The sequence below is a fragment of the Mirounga angustirostris genome, unplaced genomic scaffold (assembly GCF_029215605.1).
Source record: "Mirounga angustirostris isolate CCGP_5_RB_7025 unplaced genomic scaffold, mMirAng1.0.hap1 SCAF_4, whole genome shotgun sequence".
Taxonomy (NCBI): Eukaryota; Metazoa; Chordata; class Mammalia; order Carnivora; family Phocidae; genus Mirounga; species Mirounga angustirostris.
The window spans coordinates 35,343,544-35,371,225 of NW_026991712.1; the positions used below are offsets into that span (position 1 = coordinate 35,343,544).

The 27,682-nt window shown below is 39.6% G+C and overlaps 1 protein-coding gene across 1 annotated transcript in view; it reads right to left on the bottom strand.

Moving 5' to 3' along the window:
* Positions 1-27,682, bottom strand: part of GRHL2 (grainyhead like transcription factor 2) — a 156,832-nt gene that overhangs the window by 90,149 nt on the left and 39,001 nt on the right. Inside the window, exons 2-5 of the mRNA XM_045899198.2 lie at positions 20,773-20,968; positions 15,470-15,537; positions 10,741-11,134; positions 254-309 (exon numbers count right to left, since the gene is read on the bottom strand). Coding sequence (XP_045755154.1) covers positions 254-309; positions 10,741-11,134; positions 15,470-15,537; positions 20,773-20,968 — 714 coding nt within the window. The remainder of the gene's footprint in view (positions 1-253; positions 310-10,740; positions 11,135-15,469; positions 15,538-20,772; positions 20,969-27,682) is intronic.

Genomic DNA, 27,682 nt, shown 5'->3' on the forward strand with positions numbered 1-27,682 from the left:
CATTTTTTCACATGCTGTGTTGGAGGTCCATGTGTCTGAGATTCAGAGAACCACCTAAGAAGGGATATCTAACCAACAGAAGGACAGAAAAAGGGCATAGGCCTCAGAATACAGGGCAAGATTGGAAACAGTAATTCAGAAGTCACGGTATAGAGAAAAGAATTTTCTTTTAAAGGTTCAAAAGTATAACTTGGGGGTACATTTAAAGTGTTATCAGTTCATTAGTTTCTAGGGGCATCTCCTGGTAGCTTACCTTGATGTCTGGTCATACATGTACTCCTCAGCCCCAACTGAAGCACTCCGGAATTTCTGCAAAATTTAAAAGTCATCAAAATTAAAACGAATAGGTAAGTCATCATTAAAAAAGGCAACAAATGTGCCCAAACTGTTTTATCCTCACTTCAGAAAGGAAGATAATACATTTTTTAGTATTGTGTTTTCAACTACAATGAAAATAGTTACCATTTGTACACAGAACTTGCATATCAGCTGCACACTGAGAATTACACTCAACAGAAAAGGCATTTGTGCTTTGCATATTATTCACATGTCCATATTCACATGTCTGCAGGTCTTCCAGAAGTGTCTGCAGGTATTGGAACCTGTTTCTTCAAACATATAAAACATCTCTTCCATTTCCTATTATCTCCAATGCTCATTCCAAAAGTCACAAATTCTGATTTAATGGAACACTGATTACAGAGAGACTACATAGCATACATAGCATAGGGCAGTATTTAGAGTAGCTAGGGACATAGTTTCTGGAGCAAGACTATCTAGCATCAAGTTCTGACTCTTTTACCTGCTACCTATATAAACTGAGGCAAGGGCCATATTTTCTCCATCTGTAAAATGTTCATTTACAGTGATTAGAGATTAGAGGCATAAATGTGTTAATAGATATGAAGTACTAAGTACAGTACCTGGGACATAGTGGGCTCTATATGTGTGTATTAAATTCTATTATATAGTAATCACTTGACCATATTCTGTGCCCTTCTCTAAGATCGTCTTTATCACAATATTGTAAGAGTACGTTTTGGAGGGAAACTCTGAGTCCTAGTATTACACGCGATGAAGCTTGGATCCAGAGATCTCCATTTGTGATTTAGTGCAAGTAGGATGCACTTTGCTACATTTTAAAACTCTTTCGAAAGCAGATACACAAAATCCCCAACTCTTGATCCTAAAGTGAATATAACAGGATGAAAAAGCACTTGACTGACCACACACACCTGGTCCTCCCACGTGACCTTTTTGTAGTACCTCTTTCCAAGAAACAATTTTCCTGCCTCTCATTTCTCAGACATAAACTTCTATTCTTTGACTAGCAGTTCAAAGGTTTCTTTCTCAGGGAAGGGTTACTCACTGCTATTTTTCAAACTTTCTTCACAATCCCTAATCACCATCTCTAGAATTCACAGTTCATATGTACATATATATGACCTTCTTTTTATGCAGTTTTATAAATTCCTGGATCCAAGAAAATGGTTTGACCTTCAAAGTGCATCCCAGGAACATTTCATAAATTTTGTCGACCAGTTCAATAATCGTGACAAAGAATCTAAGATACAGATTTGTGTTTCTTTTGCAATCAATTAATCAACAAAGCATTCAATGGGAATTTTCTGGGGCTCCACCAACTGACTGGTGCCAAGAGAAATACAGAAAATATATAAAACACTGTCCTGGCCTCAAAGATATAAAAACTAGCTGAGGAGATGAGTACAGTCACATAAGCAACAACAACAACAACAAATGGAAGTAAAATACAGCAAATGACTAGATGTGAAAGTCTATTTTGAATCATTCATTCAGGTGTCCTAGCTGGAGAAGCACAAAATGGCCGTTGCCAGGGAAGGAAGGTCAGCAAGATTACAGGAACATTTCACAGAAATTGTGGAGATTGTTCTAACCCTTGGAAGCTACAGAGAAGCTGGATTAAATGAAGGAATTGAGAAAAAGTCATCCAGCGGAAAGAGGACCAACACGAGTCAAGACAAAATGATAGGTACAAATGTGGTATGTACATGGGACCAAGGACATAGGCCTGATTTGATTATGAAGAGAGGACCTAAAAATCTAGGCTAAACATTTAGTTCCTTAGGCAACCGGCTACGGTTTAAGTACCAAGTTGCCATACGTGGCTAGTGGCTACTATATTAGAGAGAATAAAGGAAAACTTCCATCACTGCAGAAAGTTCTATTGGAAAGGGCTGATCTATGAAAAGGTATTTACATTTAGTATAGTTAAGAATTAAGACATTTTGGAGTAGGAGGGTAGCATGATGAAAAGGGCATTTAAGGAAGAGATCGAGGAGATGCACTTCCAAGGTCTTCTTTGAAGGAATATGCAGTAACCAGAGCAACACATGGTGAACCAGTATTAGTAAACGTGGCCCTCAGTGACTTTATCGTCCATGCCACAGAACTCTGAAGCCTGAAGATAGGCTAGTCTACTACAACATAGTGGACTTATCAATTCAATGGTTCTAATCCCCCAGGTGATGTGAGAAGGTGCGATACACCACAACTGTTTAGATTCAAAGAGACTGTCAACTGTATGCTGACTAAAATAATCTTACTCTAATAACATGAGTGCATGTGGACAAGAACTATGAAAAAATAAAAATAGTAGACATGTTACCAATGTGGATATTGCTTTTTTCAAGCTTAAAATTTCATCCTTAATTCTTTTATATTGCCTGTGTAATTAAAAAAAAGAAAGTTATTCCACCTGGAAAACATCACAATCCTTTATGAGACCTGATCACATTGATGGGTCATATGGCCTACATGATTTAGTACTAAGAATCACAGTCAAAATGTTTGGGTCTTTCCAGTTACAGTTACCAACTATTTGGAAACCTTTTAATATAATTTGTAGGATGCCAAAAGCCAACATGACTTTACCTTACTGTAATTTGATATAATGCATCCATACATTTCTTCATTTGGACTGAGAAAAATGATAGTAAAGAAGGTATGATAACATATTTTAAAGACTACTCTAAAAGGACTTGAGATATCAGGCAATAGTTGAATGTTCTATTTAAATTTTCAATATTAGAATTCTAGTGTTTTTCTTGGGTGTGAGGAAAGAGACATCTGCTAAGAATCTACTGTAAAAAGACAAATGATTCTTCAGTTGTCAGAAAATCAGATATTTTCTGATTCCACGTCTTTGATCAGCCACCAATTTTTTAGGTCTTATCATTCATTTATTCATTCATCCACTCTTCCAGTAAAGACTGAGCGAGCCTCTACTTTGTATCAGGCAGCATGCTAGGTGCTATGGGTACCAAAGTGAACCAAAAGAGAAGAGGCCTCTGCTCTCATGAAGCTTCTGGTCTAGGAGAGGAAACATGTTACTTAAAAAGTCATTCATTAAAAAAATTACAAACTGTGTGCAAGCACTCTGGAGAAAAGCAACAGAGTCCTAGGACAGGAGAACACAGCACAACTAAGAATGTAAAAATCAGTCCCACTGTGGCACACAGACAAGGCCAACAGGAATGTTTCCAACAGAAGCCCAGAAAACAGTAACACAGCCACAAAAGTGAATAACGCGTTCTCCTTCTGAGGGACTGCGCTTTCTTGACAAAGACATCCTCAGTCCTGCTGTGCTCATCTCACCTCCTAAACAATGGCTACCCAGTTTCCAGGCTGCCTCAATATCTTCTCATATCCAGTCCAAAGCTGGCTATCACAGAATCCCTCCTTAACACCTACCCAGTATAAGCCCAAACACTATGAAGAGCTCCTCCGAACTCTGTCTTACTGAGTTGTCCCTAAGGGTCCCCTGCTGAAGCAGACTAAATAAATGTAATCCTGATTACAGAAGTGTTCATGGTAGTCTTTGGCTGGGATACTTAGATACAAAGAAAACTGACTCTACTAGGAACTGAAGGGAGGACAGGGAGGGCTTCCCTGAGAAAGTCACAAAGGACAAAGGGTATGGGAGGTGACGAAGAATATGCTAGAACAGTGTTGTCCAATAGAGTTTTGTGTGAAGATGGACATGTTCTGTATCTTCATTGTCCAATATGGTAGCCACCAGTCACAATGAGCACTTAAAATTGTAATTAGTGGGACTGAGAAACTAAACTCTTGATTTTATTTAATTCTAATTGCCACATGTGGCCAGCGGCTATGGCATTATATAGCACAGTTCTAGAACATGGAGCAGCATGCACAAAGGTCCTGAGGCAAGAGGAAGTATATCAGGTTCACGGAACTGGATGGAGCCCACAGCAGGGAGCACAAGGAGGAAAGAGGTACAAGATGAGGTGGGAAAGGCAAAGGAGAAGCAGAATATGCAATGCACTGTATACCTGTTAAAGATTTAGACCTTAATCCTAAAAGCAATAGGATTTAAGTGGGGGGGGGGGGGTGACAAAATCAGATAAGCATGTCAAAAACATTATCCCCGGTACAGTGTACAAAAGCAGGCAGCGTTTTAGGCCAGAGATAATGATATGGTGAAAACAGAATGGAGACAAATGGATGGATTTGAGAGATATTTAGAAAGTAATATTGATAGAATTGATAATGGATGATGAAGGGAGAGCAAAATATCAAGAAAATATCCTGGTTTCTTAAGAAACCAGGATGGTGATGCTACCCACTAAGGTGGAGAACACAAGGAAAGATTGTAAATCAGATTTGGGATAGGTGGAGGGTCATATGCAGTTGGATATAAAGGTTTGGAGCAAAGAGGAAAGAACTGGGCTGGAGAAAAAAATTTGAAAGTCTTTAGGATATACATGATAACTGAAACTGTGGACATGAAGCCAAGAGCATTTTTAAGAGGAAAGAGTGATTAAAGTATCAAAGTATCAAATGGTGCTGCAAAGTACCAGCTTTAACAGATGTGGGGTTTCCATAGCCATTTTATTCATGAGGTGGGAAAATGACTATTATGACTGAATAACGGGTCATCCAAGCTCATCAAATTTCACTACACATAGAGAAATCTCAAGCTTCCTAAAGCATAAAATGTATATGCTAAGGATTTCCCAAAATTTTGCTTGATGCAAAAACAAACTGATGTAATAAAATGATAGATGTCTGATGGTACCGTATGCACTATATGTTTAAAATAAACAGTAAAATCAAGTGCATTAATCACAAGTGACACTATGTTCCAATTTAGTACCTGATTCAACACTTTTAAGATTTTATTCTTTAATTTTTTTTTTATCTGAGGATAGTTGACACACAATGTTACATTAATTTTAGGTGTATAACATAGTGAGTCAACGTCTATATATGTTATGCCCTGCTCACCACAAGTGTAGCTATCATCTGTCACCATACAACACTTTTACAGTAACATTGACTATATTCCTTACGCTGTGCCTTTTATCCCCATGACTTATTCATTCCATAACTGGAAGCCTCTATCTCCCACTCCCCATTCAACCATTTTGCCTATCCCCAACCTTTCTTCCTTCTGGCAACCAATAGTTTGTTCTCTGTATTTATAGGGAAACCATATGGTATTTGTCTTTCTCTGACTGATTTATTTCATTTAGTATAATACCCCCTAGGTCCATCCATGTTGTTGCAAATGACAAGATTGCATCCTTTTTTATGATTGCTTATTATTCCATTTGTGTGTGTGTGTGTGTAATACACCATATCTTTCTTATTAAGGTTTTATTATTTAAATATGTGGGAGGAAATGAACTCCCAGTTAAAAATCATGCTGGACAGGGCTTAAAATTCAGGATTACTTCCAGTATCAGTCTACAGATGAATATAAAATCAATCATATGTCTATTGAGTATGACAAATACTCATTCTTTGCTTTCATTTCAGGATTCTCTGCAAACTATGTTAATTTGACAAATAATATACCAGGGGTTGAATTATGAAATACATGGTAGAAATATCTGGTGTTTGCCCATATACAGTTCTTCTTATTCCTGAGTACACAACAGGACTAAATTTCTCAGCCCTCTTGCAGTTAGTTAAGACCATCTGACTAGTTCTAGCCAATGAAATAGGAGCAAGAGTGATACAGGTCACTTCCAGGTCAAAGTATTTACAAGTCAGTCTGAAGTCTTAGGATCGCACTTCCCCAGCAGGGGTGACCCAGAAGCCACATATAGAGATGGTAATGTCACAAAATGGAGGGAATCTGGATTCCTGAGTCATTAATAAGAAAAGAGGTCTACAGACATGTATCAGGATTATTATTAAAAAGAAATAAACTTTTAGTGTATTAAATCACTGAGATTTTGGTGCTCCTTAATTCATACAGCTAGGTAGACTAATGTTAACTTAACCAAATTTTAGTACAGAATAAGAAAACTCTTCCTTCCATTTTGATTCTTATTACAACTATATAATTTTTCTATAAAAACTCTTCCTTCCATGTCTTAAGTTTTACATGTTTCCTAAAAACATCCTAGGTGTTAATACCTCCCTGATTTGTATGTATCAGTTATACTCTTTTGCTTATTAGCTGTATGACCTTTGGCAAGTTTCTTAACCTCTCTGAACCTCTGTCTTTTCATCAGTAAAATGGAAACCATAACACCTTTTTGGAATTGTAGTAAGGATTAGAAATAAAATATGTAAGCCACGGTGGCTGACACATACTACAAAATAAATGGGAACTATCATTATTTCTCTTCACAAATATAGACAGATAGTAAGTTTCCACAGGACAAAAGTCAAAGCATCCTTCCTTCTGTCCTCCTAACACCAGTAGAAGTAAATATTTACCAAATGTTATTACAAAGGGGATGGACAATAAAATGTAAATCCGATTAGCTAAAATCAATCCATTAAAGAACTTTTTAATGCTACCACTGTCTTAAAAAATCCCAGCCTGAGTTGAGCCAAACTGCTCCCTTCTCTGATACCCACCTATACATACATACAGAAGAATCAGTCTCTGATAAGAAATGAAATGTGCTGGGACGCCTGGGTGGCTCAGTCATTTGGGTGTCCAACTCTTGATTTTGGCTCAGGTCATGGTCTCAGGTCGTGGGACTGGGCCCTGCGTCTCTACCCTCAGCAGGGAGTCTGCTTCTCTCCCTCTCCCTCTCTCTTTCCTTCTCTCTCTGCCCCTCCCTGCATTGATGCTCTCTCTCAAATAAAAAAACGAAATTTGCTAATTCAACAAGAATCCTAGCCATTTTAATAGTTTGCCTAAAAGAAGTACTAGATTTTAGACAAATTTTCCTAGTGAAATTTACTTGGCGAAATTACTCTGAGCTCACCTAATCTTAATACGGGTTAGCAATGCCATGACTAAAGATCATTCCATTTAATTTATGTCAGATTTAAATACAATATGCAACGTAAACAGTGATTTCCAAGGCTAGGAGGGCAGCTAAACAAAATTTAGTGAGAACAGTCTTCACATTGAGTTTCTGGTAAGTTACTTTCTCATCTACTTCCAAATAAAACCCAAAATACAATAGTTTCCTTTCACAGGCCTCCTTATCTACAACACAAACACAACTGATAACACATCCCCCAAACAGCATGATGGTTCTGTTGACATTGGGCCACATCCATGGGCTCTTCTGTGACTAATGGACTATTTCCACACCTGGTGAGAAAAACATCAGTGGCAAACTTTTAGTGAAAAAGCATGTGTCTCACATTCCCATGTGGAGTAACTTGCTTTTCCTACAGAAGCACTCCAACTATTAACTATTTCAAGCAATATGGCCCAGGAAGCTAAGTTTAAGACAATATTTTTACTACAAGGACATGAAAAGTTTGATTAGAAAGCTACCAGTACCCAAGAAATAAGGCAGCCTCTTAAGGGCAGGGAATTCGTCTTGCCTCACTCTGCTTTTTCCCTGTTTCAGAGACTAGAGCAGGAGCTCAGGAATGGCTGGCACCAGGAGAGAGGGAGCTGCCAGAGCAGCTTGTCTATCTAACTCTCCCCCAACATTGCAGACAGCCAGTCCCTTTGCTCTTCTTCTCCCCATCTGAAAGATAAGAAACATCTAATGACATTGATAAAGGACACTCAGTTTAAAAAAAAAAAAAAGTTTGGGTGAGTCACTCACTGTGTTTAGGAACGGAACTACTGAGGATTAGAAGACCCCGCACAGTCTTCTATGAGAGAATAGAGGTAACGGGAAAGGATATTGGTCCCGGGCTGGAGAGCTTGTGATGAGTCCCATCTCTGCCACTTACTGCAGTGTGACCATGGGCATCAGCAGGCTCTCTGTGCCTCAGTTTCCTCATTTGGAAAATAGAGATGACAGAAATAGTACATACCTCGTAGGGTTTCTGCGAGGATGAAACGAGTATATTTCACTCGGAATCATGCCCAGCCTATAGTAAGTACGGTCCCCAAATGTTTATTATTTTTGAATATTGTTATTTGGGATGCAATCTCAATCTCAGGTAGCTGCATTTTGTCCCAATGGCAAAATAAGTGGGCAGCAGGGTGTAAGTATTTGGCACGCTGCCACCACACTAACTCCTCTTTAGGAAATTAGAAACCACGAGTTTTGCCTTTTGCTATTGTCTCTTATTGTCCTGGGTGGACTGAAAAATGGGAAGCCCATGACCATCATCTCAAACAGAGAAGCACTGCTCCTAAATGTCAAAGAGGCTGACCTGAACCAATTAAAAAAAAAATGCATTAAATATTCTGGGTCAAAAATTGAAGAACTAATCCACGATTACACCAGTTCTACAAAGATCCCAAGACAACTAAATGGAGACAAGACTGTCTTTCTAACAAGTGGTGCTGGAACAACTGGATATAGGTATGACAAAAAAAAAAAAAAAAAAATGGACCTCAACCCTTCCCTTATGCCATTACAAAAGCTCAAGACAGATCATAAACCTATATGTAAGAGGTAAAACTATTAAAAGCCTAGGGAAAAAAAGCTAGAGAAAAATCTTTGTGACACTGGGCTGGACCAAGATTTCTTAAACAGTACATCAAAAGCATCAACTATAAAAGAAAAACTTGATTAAGTGTACTTCATCAAGATTAAATACGGATGCTCTTTGAAAGACATAGTTAAAAAAACAAAAGACTGTGAAACATGTAACTGACCTCACATTATTTAAGGAACTCTTAACAACTTAACTAAAGGAGACAGCTAACCCAATTTAAAAATTGGGCAAAATATTTCAACAGACATTTCACAAAAGAAGTTATAAGAATGGCCAATTATGACACATGAAATGATGTTCAACATCACTACACATCGGAGAAAAGCAAATTCAAACCACGAGACACCATCACATATCTACTAAAATAGCTCCTGTTAAAGAGATTGACAGCCCCAAGGTTGGGCAAGGATGAGGAAAACTGAAACCCTCACACACTGCTGGTGGGAAGGAAAATGGCATGGCCACTTGAAACACTGTATGGCAGTATTTACAAAGTTACACACACATTTACCATATGACCCTACAATTCCAATCGTAGGTATTTACCCAGGAAACGAAAGCACATGTCCACGTGAAAGCATCCACGTGAACGTTCACAGCATTATTCAAAAGACCGCAACAGCCAAATCTGTCCATTAACTGGTGAACAGATCAACAAACTGTGATATATGCTTACCATGAAATACTATTTAGCAAGTCAACAAAACAATCTTTTAATACAAGCAACAAAACAGAATCTCGAAAAAGTGAAACTATAGACAGAAGGCAGATTGGTGCTTACCCAGAGCAAGAAAGAGGAGGTTTCAAAGCTAGGGAGCTCAAGAAAACTTTTAGGGTGAGGGAAATTTCTATTGATTCTGATGTTGTATACAATTACCGAAATACTCAAACTTCACTTAAAACTTGTGAACTTAAACAAGCAAGGGGTGCCTGGGTGGCTCAGTTGGTTAAGTGTCTTGGTTTCAGCTGAGGTCATGATCTCAGGGTCATGTGACTGAGCGAGTGTGGAATCTGCTTGAGATTCTCTCTCTCCCTATGTCCCTCTCCTCCCTCTTTAAAGTAAATAAATAAATCTTTTAAAAAATTTAAAAATTAAAAAATAAAACAAGCAATCCGAGAACCTTGTTTGTGTAAGTTCTACAGGCACATGAAAAGAATACATGATCTCTATCTGTAAAGTATAAAATGTACATACATACAACAGTTGATAGTACAAATTCTTGCTTGAGTATTCAGACTAGGTCTTAAAGAGTTACATTGTTTCAAAAAATGCAGTCAACATCTTTAGCTACCACTTGAAAGGTAATAAACCAGAAGAGGTCAAAGTGAAAACTTCACAAAGTAGGAAGTTTCCACACAAACATCTCTTCATTCCTCATAAATATTTAATTTTAAGACTAAAACTAAAACAAAGAAATGTCATTTAAGGATCAAGAAAAAATTTAATTTAATTTATTTTATTTTATTTTATTTTTTGAGAGAGAGAGAGCATGCAAGCAGGGTGGGGAGAAGGGGCAGAGGGAGGAGAGAATCTTTCGCAGGTTCCACATCCAGCGTGGAGCCCGACACAGGGTTCAATCTAACAACCCTGAGATCATGACCTGAGCTGAAATCACAAGTTGGACATTTAACTAAGTCATCCAGGTGCCCAGGAGTCAAGAAAAATAGAAATATTCCTCAATACACATAGACCAAAGATTTATTAAAACCTTTTTATAAAGATACAGACACATTTTTTAAACCCCAAGCTCACAGATTAATTAATTTGTCCACCTTAAAAAGCAAACAGAAACAAAATTAGCTGGGGTTTCTGGGTTTAGGTCCTGGCTGCAGATGACAGGGCCAGGGACTCACCTCTGTGGTTCCATCCTTGAAGCTCTCGCTGTAAGTGCTGTCTGGGGTGCTGCGCTGGTCATCCTTGAGGTAGGTGCTGTGGCTGGCCATGGAGGGCATGCCATACTGAGTCTGTTCAAAGATAACCACACGTTGCTCCTCACCGTCTCCCCGGGGATAGTGCACGGGTGGGGCCATGAAAACGGGTGTAAAATCTTCAGCTTTCACCACTGTGATTCCTGATACGGGGATGATGGCTGGGCTCTCAGAGATGTTTGTGCTATACTGTTCCCGTTTCGAATTCTCCAGGTGGTCTTGATTTAGGGAAAGGTTCACTGGAACAGTCTTTAGGACCTGCACTCGGTTTTCTCCTCCACTCAAATTACTCTGGGCTTCACTGGTGCCAAGACAGTTTCTGCATGTTGAAACCCACCCCCCGACACAACATAACAGAATTAGAAAAATCATTATTTTTCAAATCCTAATAAAATAACTGATGCAAGCAATATCAGTGGATGTTAATGCCATTAGGGGAAAAGTTGATGGTGAAATTTACAAGGGAATGCAGTGGATCTCTGCATCACTAGAAGTAGGACATGTGTTTCCCAGTACCATGCAATCAGCCCGCCTATAAAGTACAATTAGGAAAAAAAAAAAAGTTGACCCTAAATTTAGCAAGGCTTCATATCTAACTCCCAGCTCTCAGAAATACAGAAGGCTGGAAGAATGACTCAAACAACATCAAAAGGAAACAAGCATACAAACAGAATGTAGCACATCTTACTGACCTGGTTTCTTCAGTAAGTTAGAGGCATGAAAAAAAGAAAGGAGGGTGGGAAGCTTGTTCTAGATTAAAAGATTTGAAAGACATAACAATCAAATGAGTAGATCTTGTGTGGATCCTGATCTGAAAAACCAAAGAGGCATTTATGAGACAATAGGATTTTTGAGGCAATTGAATATGGACTGGGAGTTAGGTGATATTAAGGAAGTATTGTTCATTTAGGTAGGTGTGATAATGATTTTGAGATTATATAATAAAACATCCTTTTTATTTAGAGATACAAATGAGAAGTAGTTAGAGATGAAATGACATGATGTCAGGAACTTATTTTAAAGATCACTGCAATAAAAAAAAAAAAAAGAAGGGAAAGAGAGAAAAGGTAGAGATTAAGCAGGTGTAACAAAAAGTTACCATTGCTGAACCAGGAGAATTGGACAGGTATTTGGGGGTTCATTATACTGTCCTCTTTACTCCTGGATGTGTTTGAAAACTTTCAAAGGAAAAAGTTACAAAAGAGCTTTTTGAAAAAGATGGGGGCGAGACATACAGGGCGAGACAATAATTTGAAGGGGGGCAGTGGGAAGAATATTTTACACTGTTCTGTGGGCGAAACTCCTTGCAAGAAAAAAAAGGCAATGAGAATTTATCATTAAAATGTTTTCACTGAATTGAGAAACAACATGAGCTCATTGATATCCTTAGCACTGAATTACTTTTGGGGCTTGAGGGAGTGGTGTAACTGGACTTATGTAAAACAAGATCTCTCAGATCTCAGACCTCCTGGCTGGTACAAAGAGAAAGAGAGGGTTTGGAAAATTAATTCTCGCCAGGCTGGGATAAAATGCTTTCTATTTCTACTACAGAATTCTGGGAGAGAGCAGAAGCAAAGAGAAATTAGACAATGGAAGAGTATGGTTAATAGCACCATGATTTTACTAGCAACGCCCCTGTGGTCAGTTAAATTTGGGGTCACCTCTCACTTATATATGGATTATTCTGAATGATATGGACAAAAAGAAATACATATTTTGCATGGAGCCCTGTCCCCAGTATCTGTTGTTTTGGGTTTCATTCTGTTTTTTTCCCTCTTAAACTAGCATGATCTTTCTGGGGCTAACTGGCATCTCTCATAGAAAGAAATATTTGAATAAAATTGGTTCTTCCCAGAATAAAGCTCTCCTAGCTCCTCTAAGCATGCCTAACTCTCAAGCAGGACTATGTAAGTTTAGCTTTGATTTCTCAGACAAAACCTCAAAGTGAATGAAGCTTGAGGAAAGAATGGTTTCACATGAATAAAGCCAACAGAAAAATACCTAAACTTCTTGGAGTCTGTCACAAATTTGTAGAAATCATTCTAGAAAGTAATCCTTTAAAGAATAAAACTGCAAGTCTACAAATATTCTGCTTTAAGTAATAACCTGCTTTCATGGTCATAGCAATACAGTGACTCTGTATATAAGATACAGCGAAAATTTAGAAGTTACGTTTAATCTGAGTCCAGTTAGCTAGATGATGCCAAACCCAGACCACCCATTTATGTCAGCATTTCCTAAACTCCATTGTTTAGAGCATTGCATGGAATGTTAATAGATGTTCCTCAAAGAAAGGAGTCCGTGATAAAATCAGTATTTTTTTAAAAAACTGCCATAACAAAACTAGCCTGTGTGAGCCATAAACATCATGAACACAGTAAAGGCCCCCAGGCATTCCTTCACCTGCTTAATTATAACCCAGAATTTCCCAAACTAATTTTACCCCAGACTCTTTTGTGGAGGATTAACTATTAATATTTGCAGATAATGTCTTGTAGGTTGGATGTAAGAGGGGCTGGTCTACATTGATTAGCTACCAAAGCAAGTGTCCAGTTTCCACTCCTCTGGACGTGGCACAAAGACTTACTGCCTTTGCCAAAATACTCAAAGTTAACCAACTCCTCTACAGTTAGAGTCCATTTCAGGCCAAATTTATTAATTCTTTCATTCATGCAAAACACATGAATTCTAAACAAGAAACACAAGTAAAAATATTTGGGGCACTCTTATAAACAAACATAAGTGAACTACGGAGTTGTATAAACCTAGTCCACTCATCATCATCTTATGATGAGGGAATATTAGATGCAACATCATTCTATAATATGTACCCGCCTGCAGTAGTTTTAGAAGCTAGAGAACTTCAGAAAGACATCCATAAAATGGATGATCAGAACAAAGTAAGAATTACTGAGAGCTACTGACTCACCTGCAATAGAATTTAAAATTGAACTGAATACTTTTTAAAAAAAATCTCAATCACGCCATTGAGATTTTCAGTTATTTTTCCAAGTACCAACTTCTATAAACAGACAGTTGTAATGATAGTATGCTAGCACATGGCACCTTAATCCATGAATATACTGCAGATCAAATGATATCCTTCCAAATTACATTCAACCAGAAGACTACTAGGTCAAAATTAGTCTATACAAGGTGGTTTTGTCTATATCTCACTGCCAGTATTTTTGAAGGTGTTCCACTGAAATCACAAAAATAACCATTGAAATATGATGAGGGGCTATCACTCTTTCATGTTGTTCTAAAAGATGTGTTAACAAAAAAATGGTCTCTCTTGCCCATTATGATGCAGACAGCAGAGCACATATCTTAAACATGTTTTCCCCTGACCCTTCTATGATTACTAGTATACGACTTAGCAGACAGCACATGCTTAGCTTAATAAATGCTGGCTAAAATGGAGGTGAAGTCACAGGACCTGAAGAGTGCCAGGCTCTTTCTCCCTGTCATTACTGCTACCAACTAGGGCCCCAGGGCCCCAAGACAGTGTGGAGCATCACAAGATCCCTTTGAAACTGCAAATCAGATGCAGACAGGCTTAATCTTCACTGAGGGTATATTCTGGAGGTGATGCACAGCCCAGGGCTGCTGGCTGGTGGGGTGACTCGCTGCTAGTCATATAACAAGATCATAATGTCGTAAGTAGTTCCTCTCAAGGCCAGGTTAAGAGTCTGATGTACGTGCCAGCAGGGTATTTCATTTCTCCTGGCTTCATATTTCCATATGAAAGAATCACCAATAGGAAAACACTGTGGCTTCTCTCCATTCCTCTGCAGGAAAGAGACAGATTTGATTGATGGGTTTGGGACAAGTAGCTAAGTAAGGTGGTTCAGTCCCTTCTGGTGCCCTCCTTAGGTCTGGATCATCCTGGCCAAAGAGAGAGGACTCTAGTCACCGCTGCCATACCACAGTGGCCTGTCCCTTCAGGGAGGACTGGAGTCCTGCCTGAGATTGGGTGAGTAGACATATCTAAACCAGGATGGACATGCTGCAAACTGTGGATTCAAAAATCTCGTTCTCTGTTGGCTTAATCAGAAATAAAACTGATTTTTTTTTTCCTTTTTAATTTTAATCTGTCTGTGTCTTGTTTTTCAATTGGTTCTCGATTCAGGATTGCAGGAAAGGGGTGTCACATAAAGATCTCCTAACATCTTTCTTGCCCCTGCACGCTCATGGTGTCTGCTGTTACTCAGGGCTCTCCTCCAGCTGCCTCCGGGGTGAGAAACAGTCCAGCCTCCTTCCTCTGCCCCTCATCAAAAGCAGTCTCTCCATGGCTCACTCCCTCAAGGGCTTGATTACAATTATCCAGCCATGGGACTGATCAGGAAAGTTCACCCCTAAATAGGCTATCTTGCCAGCATTTCACCTCTAACCAAGGATTTTTCAGCCTTCTTGAAAGAGGGTGTATCAAGAGCCTGCTGATGACCCTTTGGGTGCACAACCAAAATATGCAATTTGCTCTCCCTACGGAGAGATCCAGTTTTGGTCCATACTCTAAAAGACAGACAGAAGAAGCTAAACTTCTTGATCCCATCTCCTCTCAAGAACAAAAACTAGTTTAATACTGTTGTTTTCAAAAACATAGGAAGAGTTATTTGGGGAGCCAGGCATATTCCTTTACATAACACCATACCTTTTATCCTGCTCTTCTTGGCTGTCACTTGCTTTGCTTACAGATAGCAGCCTCTTGTCTCGAGGAACCTAGAAATATCACCAACCATCAGTCAAACTTACACAGATGCAACTGTGACTAAGTGCAGAGCTAGAGACCAGCATAAGCAAAGCAACTGAAATGGAATGTTCTCTGGGAAAAGGTGGCAGATTTGCGATAGGCAGGTGATGGTTAAAGGTGAGTAGCATGACTGGCAATGACAGTGGATCAGACACAAAGGGGTGATGATAAACAGAAGGCCATAATGATTATGGTTCTGCTGTGCACCTGCTGACAGGCAACTCTGCCTGGACCTGACCACCCTCAAGCCCACCCCACCATGCGAGTGAATGAGGTCGGAAAGGAGCACCATGAGTGGAGGGTGAAACTGGACCCCGGAACAGAGAGAAATCATCTTGGATTTACAAGAAGCATCCTCTCAAAGAACAGGGACAGACCCTCCACTCTGATGAGGGACTTCAGGTGCTGACAGAGAGGGGAGCAAACTGGGCATGGGGCTGCACTGTGCAGCAGGACAGGAGCATCTAATACCTGGACCATCCTTTAACCACCACCCCTCCGTAGCTTCTAGCCTTGCTTCCACAATTTTTCTTCTAATGCACTTTTATTATTGTCTTTGCAACCACAATGCCAACACATTACCTGAAAGATGAGTGAAAAAGTGCTACTAGAGAAAAGAGACACCCCTACCAGCTGCATTTCTGACCACCATCCAACCGTCCTACTGCAGCACGGATCATTCGCTTATCTCTGCTATAGTTTCAAACACATGAATAGTAGGTTTAGATTTGTTTGTGTGGTTGGCTGGTTGGCTGGATGTTTTGTTTGTTTTTATTTTTGTGTTATTTTGCTACATCTCCACACCTTCATGCTAGCCAAACTCCTCTGCACCCAAATGCAGCCTTCATTATGTTGATATAAAAGAGCCTTTATGAGAAGCATCCCTCTTCTAGATTCTTCTAGAAATTCTTATAGTTTCCACTCACCTGGATACATATGCAAACCCAGTCACCTGGAAGAGGGAGGCAGCATAGCAGGGTAGCTACCAGTCAAGACCTAGACCTGATTGTCTGGGTTTGAAACTCAGCTCTAACACTAACTAAACTCTCTAAACCATGCTTAAGGGCAGTCCTATGACTCAGTGCTTTTACTAAAATTAAGTGAGTTAATTTTTTTCAAAGCACTTGGAGTATCGGTACTCTATAAGTATTTGTTAAATAAGAATAAAATAAATCAATTTTAAGTCTTTTGTTCACATGTCAATGTTGAGGGTCTACAATGTGCCAGGCATTGCTAAGTGCTAGATGGAAATGAGCTGAATGAAACATAGCTCCTACTATCAACTGAAGATGACAGATAAACATAAACGTTCACAGCATCATTATTCACAATAGCCAAAAGCTAGAAACAACCCAAATGTCTATCTACAGATAATGAATAAATCAAATGTGGTATATATATACAACAGAATATTATTCAGCCTTAAAAATGAAATTCTGATACATGCTCTAATATGAATCTTGAAGACATTTATGCTAAGTCCCATATGACTCAAATCTATCCATTTCCCCTCTGTATGTTTGCCTCCTGGTTCAGCCTCTGACATCTCTTGCCTGGGCTACTGCACTGCATCCCAACTGGTCTCTCTTCTCCTTCACTTAGTCCCAGCAAATCCATTCTGAATCCATTAAGAAGATTCAGACTGAACTTAAAAATGCAAGTCTAGTCTCATTATGCTCGTACTTGAAATTCTTCAATGCTTTCCATTTCTTGAAAACATGGCACCAAAAACCTCCTACCTCAACTTTGGCAGACCCCATCACTGCCATGCATATAGTCACACTGTATCTCAAACATGCAATGCTCCTTCTCTCAGCAGAGCCGTCAAAGTGTCCTCTCTGCCTTTGGATATCCATTCCACCTCCATATCTATCACCATTGCTGGACAGTCACAGCTGATTAGTGAGTATTTGTTGGATGGATGGATGGACAAATGGATATACAGATAGACAGACAGATAAATAGATGGCTATATAAATGGACAAACAAGCAAACCAACAAACTGGTTTCCAGCACTACATGGTCAACAGAACAGATGGGAACCAATTAGCCAAAGAAGCATATTTTCATAGAACTAGAATCAAATGATAATGAACCACCAGCTCCCTCAGGGGAAAAGGAAGTAAGATAAAGTGAGTCAAACCACTTCTAAAATTCACTAACTAATGGAATTCGTTCTGTTTTTCTGTCATGCCTGAAATTCATCAAAAGTTCATACTTGACTTTGGAGCTGCTATTGATAAGTAGCTTGAATTGGATAGAAAACCGGGCTTATATTTGAGTCCCTAAATTTTGAGAATTCTAGCAATTTGGTTATTTTTAATAGATCCCATTTAATGTGCTTTGGATTTTTAAAAATTTGAACCCATCTTTAAATGAGGGTTCAAAAAGGGCAATTTCTAATGGTGGACAGGTTATGAACTGAATTGTGTCCCAGCAAAGTTCATTTGTTGAAGCCCTAGCCCCCAGTGTGACTGTACTTGGAGATAGGGCCTTTCAGGAGGTAATTAAGATTAAATGAGATCATAACAGTGGGGTATACACACAGAGAGAAGTATACACCCACACATTTGAGGACACAGCCAGAAGACAGCCACCTGCAAGGCAGGAAGGAAGAGAGGCCTCACTGGAAAACAACCCTGCCAGTACCTGGATCTTGGACTTCCAGCCTCCAGAACTGTGAGAAAATAAATTTCTGCTGTTTAAGCCCCCCGGTCTGTGGTATTCTGTTATGGCAGCCCTGCAGACTAATAACAGACAGAATAATGGAATGGAATTAGGAAATGTACAGGATTGTCTTGTGACCTTGAGGAAATCCCACTTAGTGGCCTGAATTATAAAATATAAAACCTGATGGGTTTCACTGCAGTGTTCCTGTGGTGACAATTTAAAAATGTACATGAAACGACTTTGAAAGGTATGAAGTATGATACCAAGATAAGCCTTTGCAGTTTCCAAGGACAGAGATGGCCATTTCTTGAGTGCCTGCTGTGCGTCACACTCTCCTCTCTCTAACAGAGCCTACTACCGTCCCCTGAGGGGCGATGTAGTCCAACCTTAGGAGCGAGGAAAAATGGTGTATTTAGCACTTCCAAAGAGGTATAAAAAATCTATAGAATTTAAGTGATAATATGGCAGTAATTGTTACAATAATTTAACTTCCCAACGCAGACTCAAAAAATAGAATCTCTTTTTTCATTAATATTTTACTTCATACAGAAAGGTCTATTCTCAAAGTAGATTTAACTTTGTTGAAACTTTAATACCATCATATGTAAGGCATGAATGTCAGAGATCTAAGGCCTGAAAATGACCATTTGCACATAGTTTTGGGAAACAAGACTAATTCTTTAATGTTTAAAATGTTTCAAGCAAAAATATAATAAAGTTTGTGTGGAATAAAAGGAGCCATGTAACTCTACTTGTTCACACAGTCTCAGGAAACATTTTATTTAAATATTTTATATCTTAAATTAATAAATTAACCCTGAAAAATATTAATTCAACAGAAGAGTTATAGACTTGGCAACAAATTTAGTTGTATATAAATTCCCTATTCTGCATCTCAACATATTTACAGATAGCAATATTTCATCTTCCCTTTAAATATCAAAAATATGCAAGAGGAACGGTAACTAGGTACCATATTTACTAATAATTATCCTCTGAACCTATGGGAAATAAAATACATGGCCTTCATATGTTACCAAGTATTTTGCTTTGAGATATACTTCTCTTTTCGTTAATACAGAAGAATTGCCATCTAATACAGATACCTGAAATGATGTCCATTTCACAGTGATGGAATAAAATCTATTTTTAAAAAATTAGAAAAATACATGTCTTCAAAATATATCTTGATATGTTTCTTCAATGCCTCACAAAACTATCACCTAACATATTAGTTTAATATAGTTATAAAAGCCACAAAGGGAAGTTGTCATGACCCAAGTGGTTTACATCAGGGTCACATTAATGGTAGGAGATCTCTGGAAAGTATGAAAACTCTGGTTTAGGAGCAAGACAGGAAACAACACGACTTGCAAACGTGGAGACTGCTGGAAGGATAGAGAAAGCAGGAAAGAGAGAGGAAAACAGGAAGAAGAGACTAAAGCTTATATTAAAAGAATTGTTCCTCTTGGGTGATCTCATGATGGAGAGAGGGGGAAGGTGAGGACTCAGTGCTTATTCTAAAATAAAATGTTCACTGGGCCCAACCAGCAAAATAAACACAGCCATTCTCACCTTTGTGCCAATTCCCAGCATAAGCCAGCAGTGTTTACAATCAAAGCTGGCAATAAATCTCCTCATTCAGTAAATACATGTTGATTTTTTACACTTCACCAGTGCTAAGGGAGCAGGTCATACGTTTCTGAGACAGACCACTGTTTCCCATTAGGTTTCCCAAAATACTCCTATTTTGAGGGTATTGCATGGCAGGTATTTTTGTAATGTAAGTGAATAACATTCATTTTGTTTTAAAGGTTTTTCAAAATAAATATTTAGTACCCATCAAAACAAATGGAAACAGGGTTATAACAAAATCAGGTTTTGGAGTTGCTGCAAAAGCCTACCACAAAACACTCATTGGAATGTTCCTTATAAAACTAAAAAAATATAGAAATCTAGAAATCCTGAACGTTCTTATAAAATGAGAAACTGAAAAGCAACCTAAATGCCCAATAACTGAGCGATGACTAAATTAAGGTATAGCCACACAATGTAATTTTTTTAAGTAATCTCTACGCCCAACATGGGGCTCAAACTCTCAACCCTGAAATCAAAGAGTCACTTGCTCTACTGACTGAGCCAGCCAGGTGCCCCTGTGATATTTTTATTCACCAAAAATCATCAAGTGAAAATGGCAGCAAGGAAGTATTTGCAATACAGTACGAAGTAGGAATTACATGGAGACAATATGTACGCATGTGAACAGAGGACACAGAAATAATGATCCCAAAATGAAAATTTCCTCTGGGTGGGTGGTGAAGTTGTGCTCCATTGATGGGAGAGCAGGGAGGCAAGGAGAACAGAAGCAGGCCGAATTCCAAAGCAGGCGTGGAAATACTGTTCTCTCCCCTCTTCCCATGGAGGAGGAGGAGGGGGAGGGGGAGGGGGAGGGAGGAGGAGGAGGAGGAGGAGGAGGGGGAGGACGGGAGTCTGTGGGGGCGGGCAGAGGAGGGAGGCGGGGCTGCGGGACCTACCTTGTAGTAGTCGTACAGCAGGCCCAGGGCAGCAGCACTGTCCTCATCACCATTAATGCTCATCATCGCCTTGGTGGCCGCCGTCAGGGGATTCTCCAAATATGACTTCCAGGCTTCATCCTCACTGGTGTAGGCTCTTCGGGTATTGAACGGGGGGTCACTGTGCATGGGCACTAAGGCCACCAGTCGTTTATTACTTGAAAGCAAGAGAAACGTGAGGTTCATTATCAGGGCAATTTTCTTTTCCACTAAAAATACATCCATTACATGGTTAATCTGTACTCCCCTAGCATGAGGAAGGGAAGGTTAACACTAAAATGGCTGCCACACTGCATTTAGAAAGCCCCTACGCCTCCAGAAGTAAAAATGGTCTTTACAAGGTCGTGTAAGTACTGTAAGTTAATCCCCTTCACACTTGATTTTTTCATATTGTCATTCTAGGAGCCAAATCATTCTTATTTGGCTGTTCTTTATTAATATGAGAATGCATGTGACCCTATGGGAAGCAGGTTTCATTTAACTCTGAGTTGTAATTATAAAATAAATATGTGCAATACATTAAATGTAATCAAGATGTTAGCAATTACTAAAAACTTTTATCAAGTTTAATCTACATTTGAAATCGCTTGCAAATAATAGACCAATCCAAGTCTCTTAATTTAAAAATGGCAGTAGAAGCTACTTTATAAATAAGACATATTGCTGATATGCTGCATAATAAGGAATATGCAACACCCAGACTCTATATGTGAATCCCATGTTGCCACAGGATCGTACTATATTTAAATGACAGAGAAGCTCCAGGTTATAAAATTCTCATAGAGAGTGAAGAGAGTATCTGGAGAATTTTCAGTAGAGACAGAAAGGGGTTGGAGTCATTTATCAATCCTAACCAAGCCAAACTTGGGTAAAGTAGCAACTGACAAGGCAATTTCTTGCAGAGGATGTGGCAGTGACTCAAATACCCAACACCTATGACAGTCCTCAGCAGCTCCCTGGGCCGGGATCCCCAGAGTAAAGGAGCCTGGAGAGGCTTTGGCACTTGCCTCCTGGCCCTCTACTCTTTGTTCATTGAAACAGAACCAAAATGTAACGATGACATACTGTATTTCAGTAACAGCTGTAACTCATAATAACATAACATGGACAAGTGACAGGACTGGTGAAGGCAACACATGAACTAATGAATGTAAAGTAGGCCACCACGGTCCTCTATGGTCACTCAGCTTTAAAAAAGGTACCTTTTTGCTGACACTCCTATGGGACCTTCCAGTGGGAGATGGTCTCTCAGCTCACTCTACGACAGAGAACTAGCATGCACTCCTGACAAAGACTGCGTTGAGGGCCCTTTCTGTGCTGGCATGGTGCCATGCACCAGTGTAAGGTCAGAAAATGACACTGTCATTGTTGGTAAGATCTATCAGGGAGTGAGGGTGGGAAATCCACATTTAGTGGAGTGGAATTCTGAGCTAGACAGTCACCAGGCCCCTGATTTCAACTCTGCCGGTGGTTTGGTGAAACTGTTTGGGAAGAAAGAGACAATACTGACCCAACTGCAAACGAAGTGGATTAAAAGGGTCTAACGATGTTTCTGGAAGTGAAGGGGAAAAACCCTGGTGGAAGGGTTTACTAACCATGAGGCGGGGTGGTGACATGGGCTAGCAGTGGGTACTGGAAGTGAGTCCTTGCTCACCATTTACAGAGGTAGAAAACTGTCTCGAGTTTCACCTTTTTCATGCCTTAAATAAGGACAGCAATACCCACCCTACTTAGCTCACAGTGGGATTGTGAGAAGCAAACAGCATAATGGAGAAAACAGAGCTCTGCAAACTGCACCGTGCTACACAAATAGAGGTACTACGATCACTGCACAGTTCTTCGTTCCTGTGAAGTTTGTAGGTGCACCAATTTTTGGTAAAGTCAATTAGAACTGACAGGTGTTAAAGATAACCATTTTCGAGGGAAACTGAAGTTGTTCACTTAGCAATATTCCGTAAGTATTTACTGCAAACTCAATAGGTACCAGGTCTTACGCTTGTCATTGAGGACGTGGTGGCACACGAGACGGACCCCGTCCCACTGTCCACACAGCTTGCAGCCCAGTGGAGAGAAGGCACCACCATTACAAGGGCAACAGGTGTGAGAAAGGGAAATGGACAGTGTCATGAGGGTACATGACAGAGGGGACCAACCTATCCAGAGGATCAAAGAGGAGCTGAAGTTTTGACAAAGATCTGAAGGAAGGAATGCATTGTTAGTCCATGCTGAAATGGGCAGATGTGGGAAATACTTTGTAAAGGGAACAACGTTTTGGTGATTTGGAATAATGGAATTTTCTGACAAGAGGAGCACATTCGTATTCATTTTGGAGTCAACTACAGAAATTTATATACTCTAAAATAGCATTTTCTTGTTGTGAAATTACTCATTTATACAGGATAGGGTTGGACTTGGGGACAGAAATGTTGGTGACATCCTGAGAGTCTATCAGTGGAAGAAATGAGGTCTCTGGGGAGAACCGAGAGAGCAGAGGTGGTGAGCCCAGCTATGGCTCCTTTCCCCTAGGATCCTGTCTTGTTTCTCAAATTCCTCATATCAGTGAGATCATATGATACTTGTCTTTCTCTGATTGACTTATATCACTTAGCATAATACCCTCTAGTTCCATCCACATTGTTTAGCTGGGGCCACCCTGGGTGATTCCACCACTTAAGAGGGGGAGGCAGCAAATTCTGAAACCTAATCTGTGCCCAGGAAGGTCCAGCCATCATGCACACTCCCTAAAATGCTCAGCCCTATAGGAAGGAATGAAGAGCTTCATGTTATTTGCAGTGACCTCATCATCAAAAAAGATGTGGATCATATTCTCTTCAATGACTGAGAGAAGCACATATTGCCGGGGGGGGGGGGGGGGGGGGGGGGAAGGAAGGTGTTAATTACAACACTGGCTAATTTCCAAAAGTTTAGCAGCAAGTGCCAGGCTGAAGGAGAAAAACCAACTCGTGTTTTACACTAAGTGGTGTCCTGATTCACTGGAAAGATTTCTCTTCAAGTCTTCCTTTTTTTTTTTTTAATTTTGTTATGTTAGTCACCATACATTACATCATTAGTTTTTGATGTATTGTTCCGTGATTCATTGTTTGCATATAACACCCAGTGCTCCATGCAATACGTGCCCTCCTTAATTCCTTAATACCCATCACCAGGCTAACCCATCCACCCACCCTCCTCCCCTCTAAAACCCTCAGTTTGTTTCTCAGAGTCCATAGTCTCTCATGGTTCGTCTCCCCCTCCGATTCCCCCCCTTCACTTTACCCTTCCTACTTTTTTTTTTTTAACATGTATTATTTGTTTCAGGGGTACAGGTCTGTGATTCAGCAGTCTTACACAATTCACAGGGCTCACCATAGCACATACCCTCCCCAATGTCCATCACCAGCCACCCTATCCCTCCCACCCCCCACCACTCCAGCAACCCTCAGTTTATTTCCTGAGATTAAGAGTCTCTTATGGTTTGTCTCCCTCTCTGGTTTCATCTTGTCTCATTTTTTTCCTCCCTTCCCCTAGGATCCTGTCTTGTTTCTCAAATTCCTCATATCAGTGAGATCATATGATACTTGTCTTTCTCTGATTGACTTATTTCGCTTAGCATAACACCCTCTAGTTTCATCCACGTCATTGCAAATGGCAAGATTTCGTGTTTTCTGATGGCTGCATAATATTCCATTGTGTGTGTGTGTTTGTGTGTGTACACACACCACATCGTCTTTATCCATTCATCTGTTGATGGACATCTTGGCTCTTTCCCTAGTTTGGCTATTGTGGACATTGCTGCCATAAACACTGGGGTGCATGTACCCCTTTGGATCACCTACATTTGTATCTTTGGGGTAAATACCCAGTAGTGCAATTGCTGGGTCATAGGGTAGCTCTATTTTCAACTTTTTGAGGAACCTCCATACTGTTTTCCAGAGTGGCTGCACCAGCTTGCATTCCCACCAACAGTGTAGGAGGGTTCCCCTTTCTCCCCATCCTCGCCAACATCTGTCGTTTCCTGTCAAGTCTTCCTTCTTAAAGTCCCTACTCCCCCCTCCCTTGCTGAGTCTTCTGGATTGCCAATTTCATTGGTTCCTAGCACAGATGTTCAGTCATAAATTGATTGATCAGCCTTTCCCCTATGATGAAATGGTTGATGAATCCTTACATGATTAGTGGAAATATTCCGGGAAAGCACAACTTTCCTAGCTGTTTCTTTTCACATTTTTGATCGCCAAAGGAGCCTTTTATGCCCTTTCCTTTAACTGCATAATGACTTTGGTTTTTTTTTTGGTGTTTCTTTGTTTTTTTGGTTTGGTTTGGTTTTTTTGGTGTGTGTTTTAACGTTTTGTTTTTTTGGTTTTTTCGCTTCATAGATTATAATCTCTCTGGTACACAGCATTGTTGAATAAAGCTTGGTTTAATAAAAACAATAATCTCTGGTACACTAAGCAAACACGTAGACTTATAAAGAAAGGAAAGTTTCACAGAGCAGATTTTACCAAAGTTTGGAACACATTCTGAAGCTGAGTTTCATCATCGTTCTTTTGGATTGTCAGCTCTACTTCAGCTCTGGTCAACCTTTTAAATATTCTTTTTGTAGCTTTAGGTATGGCATGTTCTAGGCAGTCTCAAACACAGAACCGTAAACAGCAGCTATAAACTTGATCCATGGTCCTTCTTTGGAGAGAAGTTTAGATTAATACCTGGGAACATTCACAGCAAGGCTAAAGGCCATGTTAGCTCACACATATAACTTCTTGTTCTCATTTTTTTTTTCTTTAATCCACTACTTCACTTTGTGGATGCTGGGAGAACAGTTGAGAGATGAGTCATCGGCGGAAGTAGGGAAAGAGGTGGGGCAGTCATGCGATTGAGATCACACCCCACAAGTCCGGGAAAGCTCCAGATCACTCCGCCAGAAGCAACCTACCATCCCCCGTAAGCAGTAACAAGAGTCTAACGCGGGAGTGCTTTGCTAGGGAGAAGCTTAGAAGCAGCAGCGTACGAGGTCTTTACCTTCTAAAAATATGTGTTGTAATAATCAAAAAATCCAGACATAAATCTGTTGCACTTGGGACCACAAAACAAAAATGAGGATATGACATATTCACACAAATTACCACTTTCGATCCATTTCTCATCATTCATTTCTTTTGTAACCCCTAGGAGATTGCTGGGTTTGGTGCTTTTTTTGTTTTGTTTTTTTCTGTTGTTGGGGGGGGTGTCAATCCAGAGGAAGGGTGATTCTGGAGTTGAATAAATCTCAGTTTAATTTCAGTTTTATCAATTACTGAATTTAGATGAGTTATTTTCCTTCTCTGAGCTTCCATTTCTTCGTCTATAACATGATATTAATCTTTTCAAAGCTGTTCTTAAGGAATAACTCTAATATTCACAGACCAAGTGACTGGCACATTACAGATAATAAATTAGTAACAGTTAAAAGTATTACTTCTCTTTAGAAATGATTCTATTATTTTTCTGTTCAAAATTCAATAGGCTGTTTTCAGTTTTTAATCTCCTTTAATTTTCTCAGACTTTTCTTACTTCTGTAGAATCTTGCCTTGCCTGGCTTCCAAGACATTGTATGAAGGTGGTTCTCCTCTGCAGCCCATCATTCTTCTAGTTTTCATTCCACCTCAACTCTCCCCTTATTCCTCTCTGACAATCCTGGGGCCTTTGCTCTTTTGTCTCCATTGTTGATTCTTCTGACTTTCATGGATCCTCTACCTTCCTAACTAACAGATGTATATTTCCAGAGAGCCAGTTTTGCACTTTCTGCTTAGATGTTCTGTGGTCAGCTTCATCTCAAACATATCCAAACTAAGCTCATCATTTCTTAGTTGGGCACTTCTCACCCATCATCTGTCCCTGGTCATCTAGAATCAAATTTTGTGTACTGGTTTAAAATACAGACTCTGGGGTGCCTGGGTGGCTCAGTTGGTTAAGCGACTGCCTTCGGCTCAGGTCATGATCCTGGAGTCCCTGGATCAAGTCCCGCATCGGGCTCCCTGCTCGGCAGGGAGCCTGCTTCTCCCTCTGACCCTCCCCCCCTCTCATGTGCTCGCTTGCTCTCATTCTCTCTCTCTCAAATAAATAAAATCTTTAAAAAATAATAAATAAAATAAAAATAAATAAATAAATAAAATACAGACTCTGGAGCCGTATCGCCAAGGTGTAAGTCCTGGCTGCACTACTTATTAGCTGTGTAACCCTGGACAAGTTAGTTAATCTTTCTATACATCAGTTTCTCACCTGTAAAATTAGGATATACCCCCAAATGAAGTAGAATAATAATATGTACTCCCTCATATTTTTGTCAGAATTAAATACAGACACAGTGTAAAAGCTGCATACATGTTAGCTATTGTTATTTTCCTCTGTCCCTTCTACAGAATCCATTATCGTATCCAGCCTCACAGCTTTAGTCTTCTCTCTTCCCGCCTCCAGCTAGTCTCCCTATCCTTCAACTTTCCCCTCTTCAATCCATATTGCAGCCCTGCAGAATAATCTTCCTAGAACATCTAAGCATGAGTTAGAGCTTCAAGTACCATACAAGGAATGAGAGGAGCTATATTTTTCATGCTTTCATAAAATCAATTTATAGCATATTTGTAAAGTTGGTTGTCAGCAGTAAAGTGCTACACAAATAAAAGTTGCCTTAATTTTAGGAAGCATAATTGTAAATTTAATTTAACAAGCATTGATCATATCTAAACTTTCTCTCACCTCCTAATTCTCACCTTCAAATTAAACAAATTAAGGATTCATTCTTCTATTCTCCTTCAATGTGAGTTATATCACTAGGAAACCAAGCAGATTTACATGCAGACCAAAGGTAAAATGGGGAAGACTAAAATCCAATCAGTAA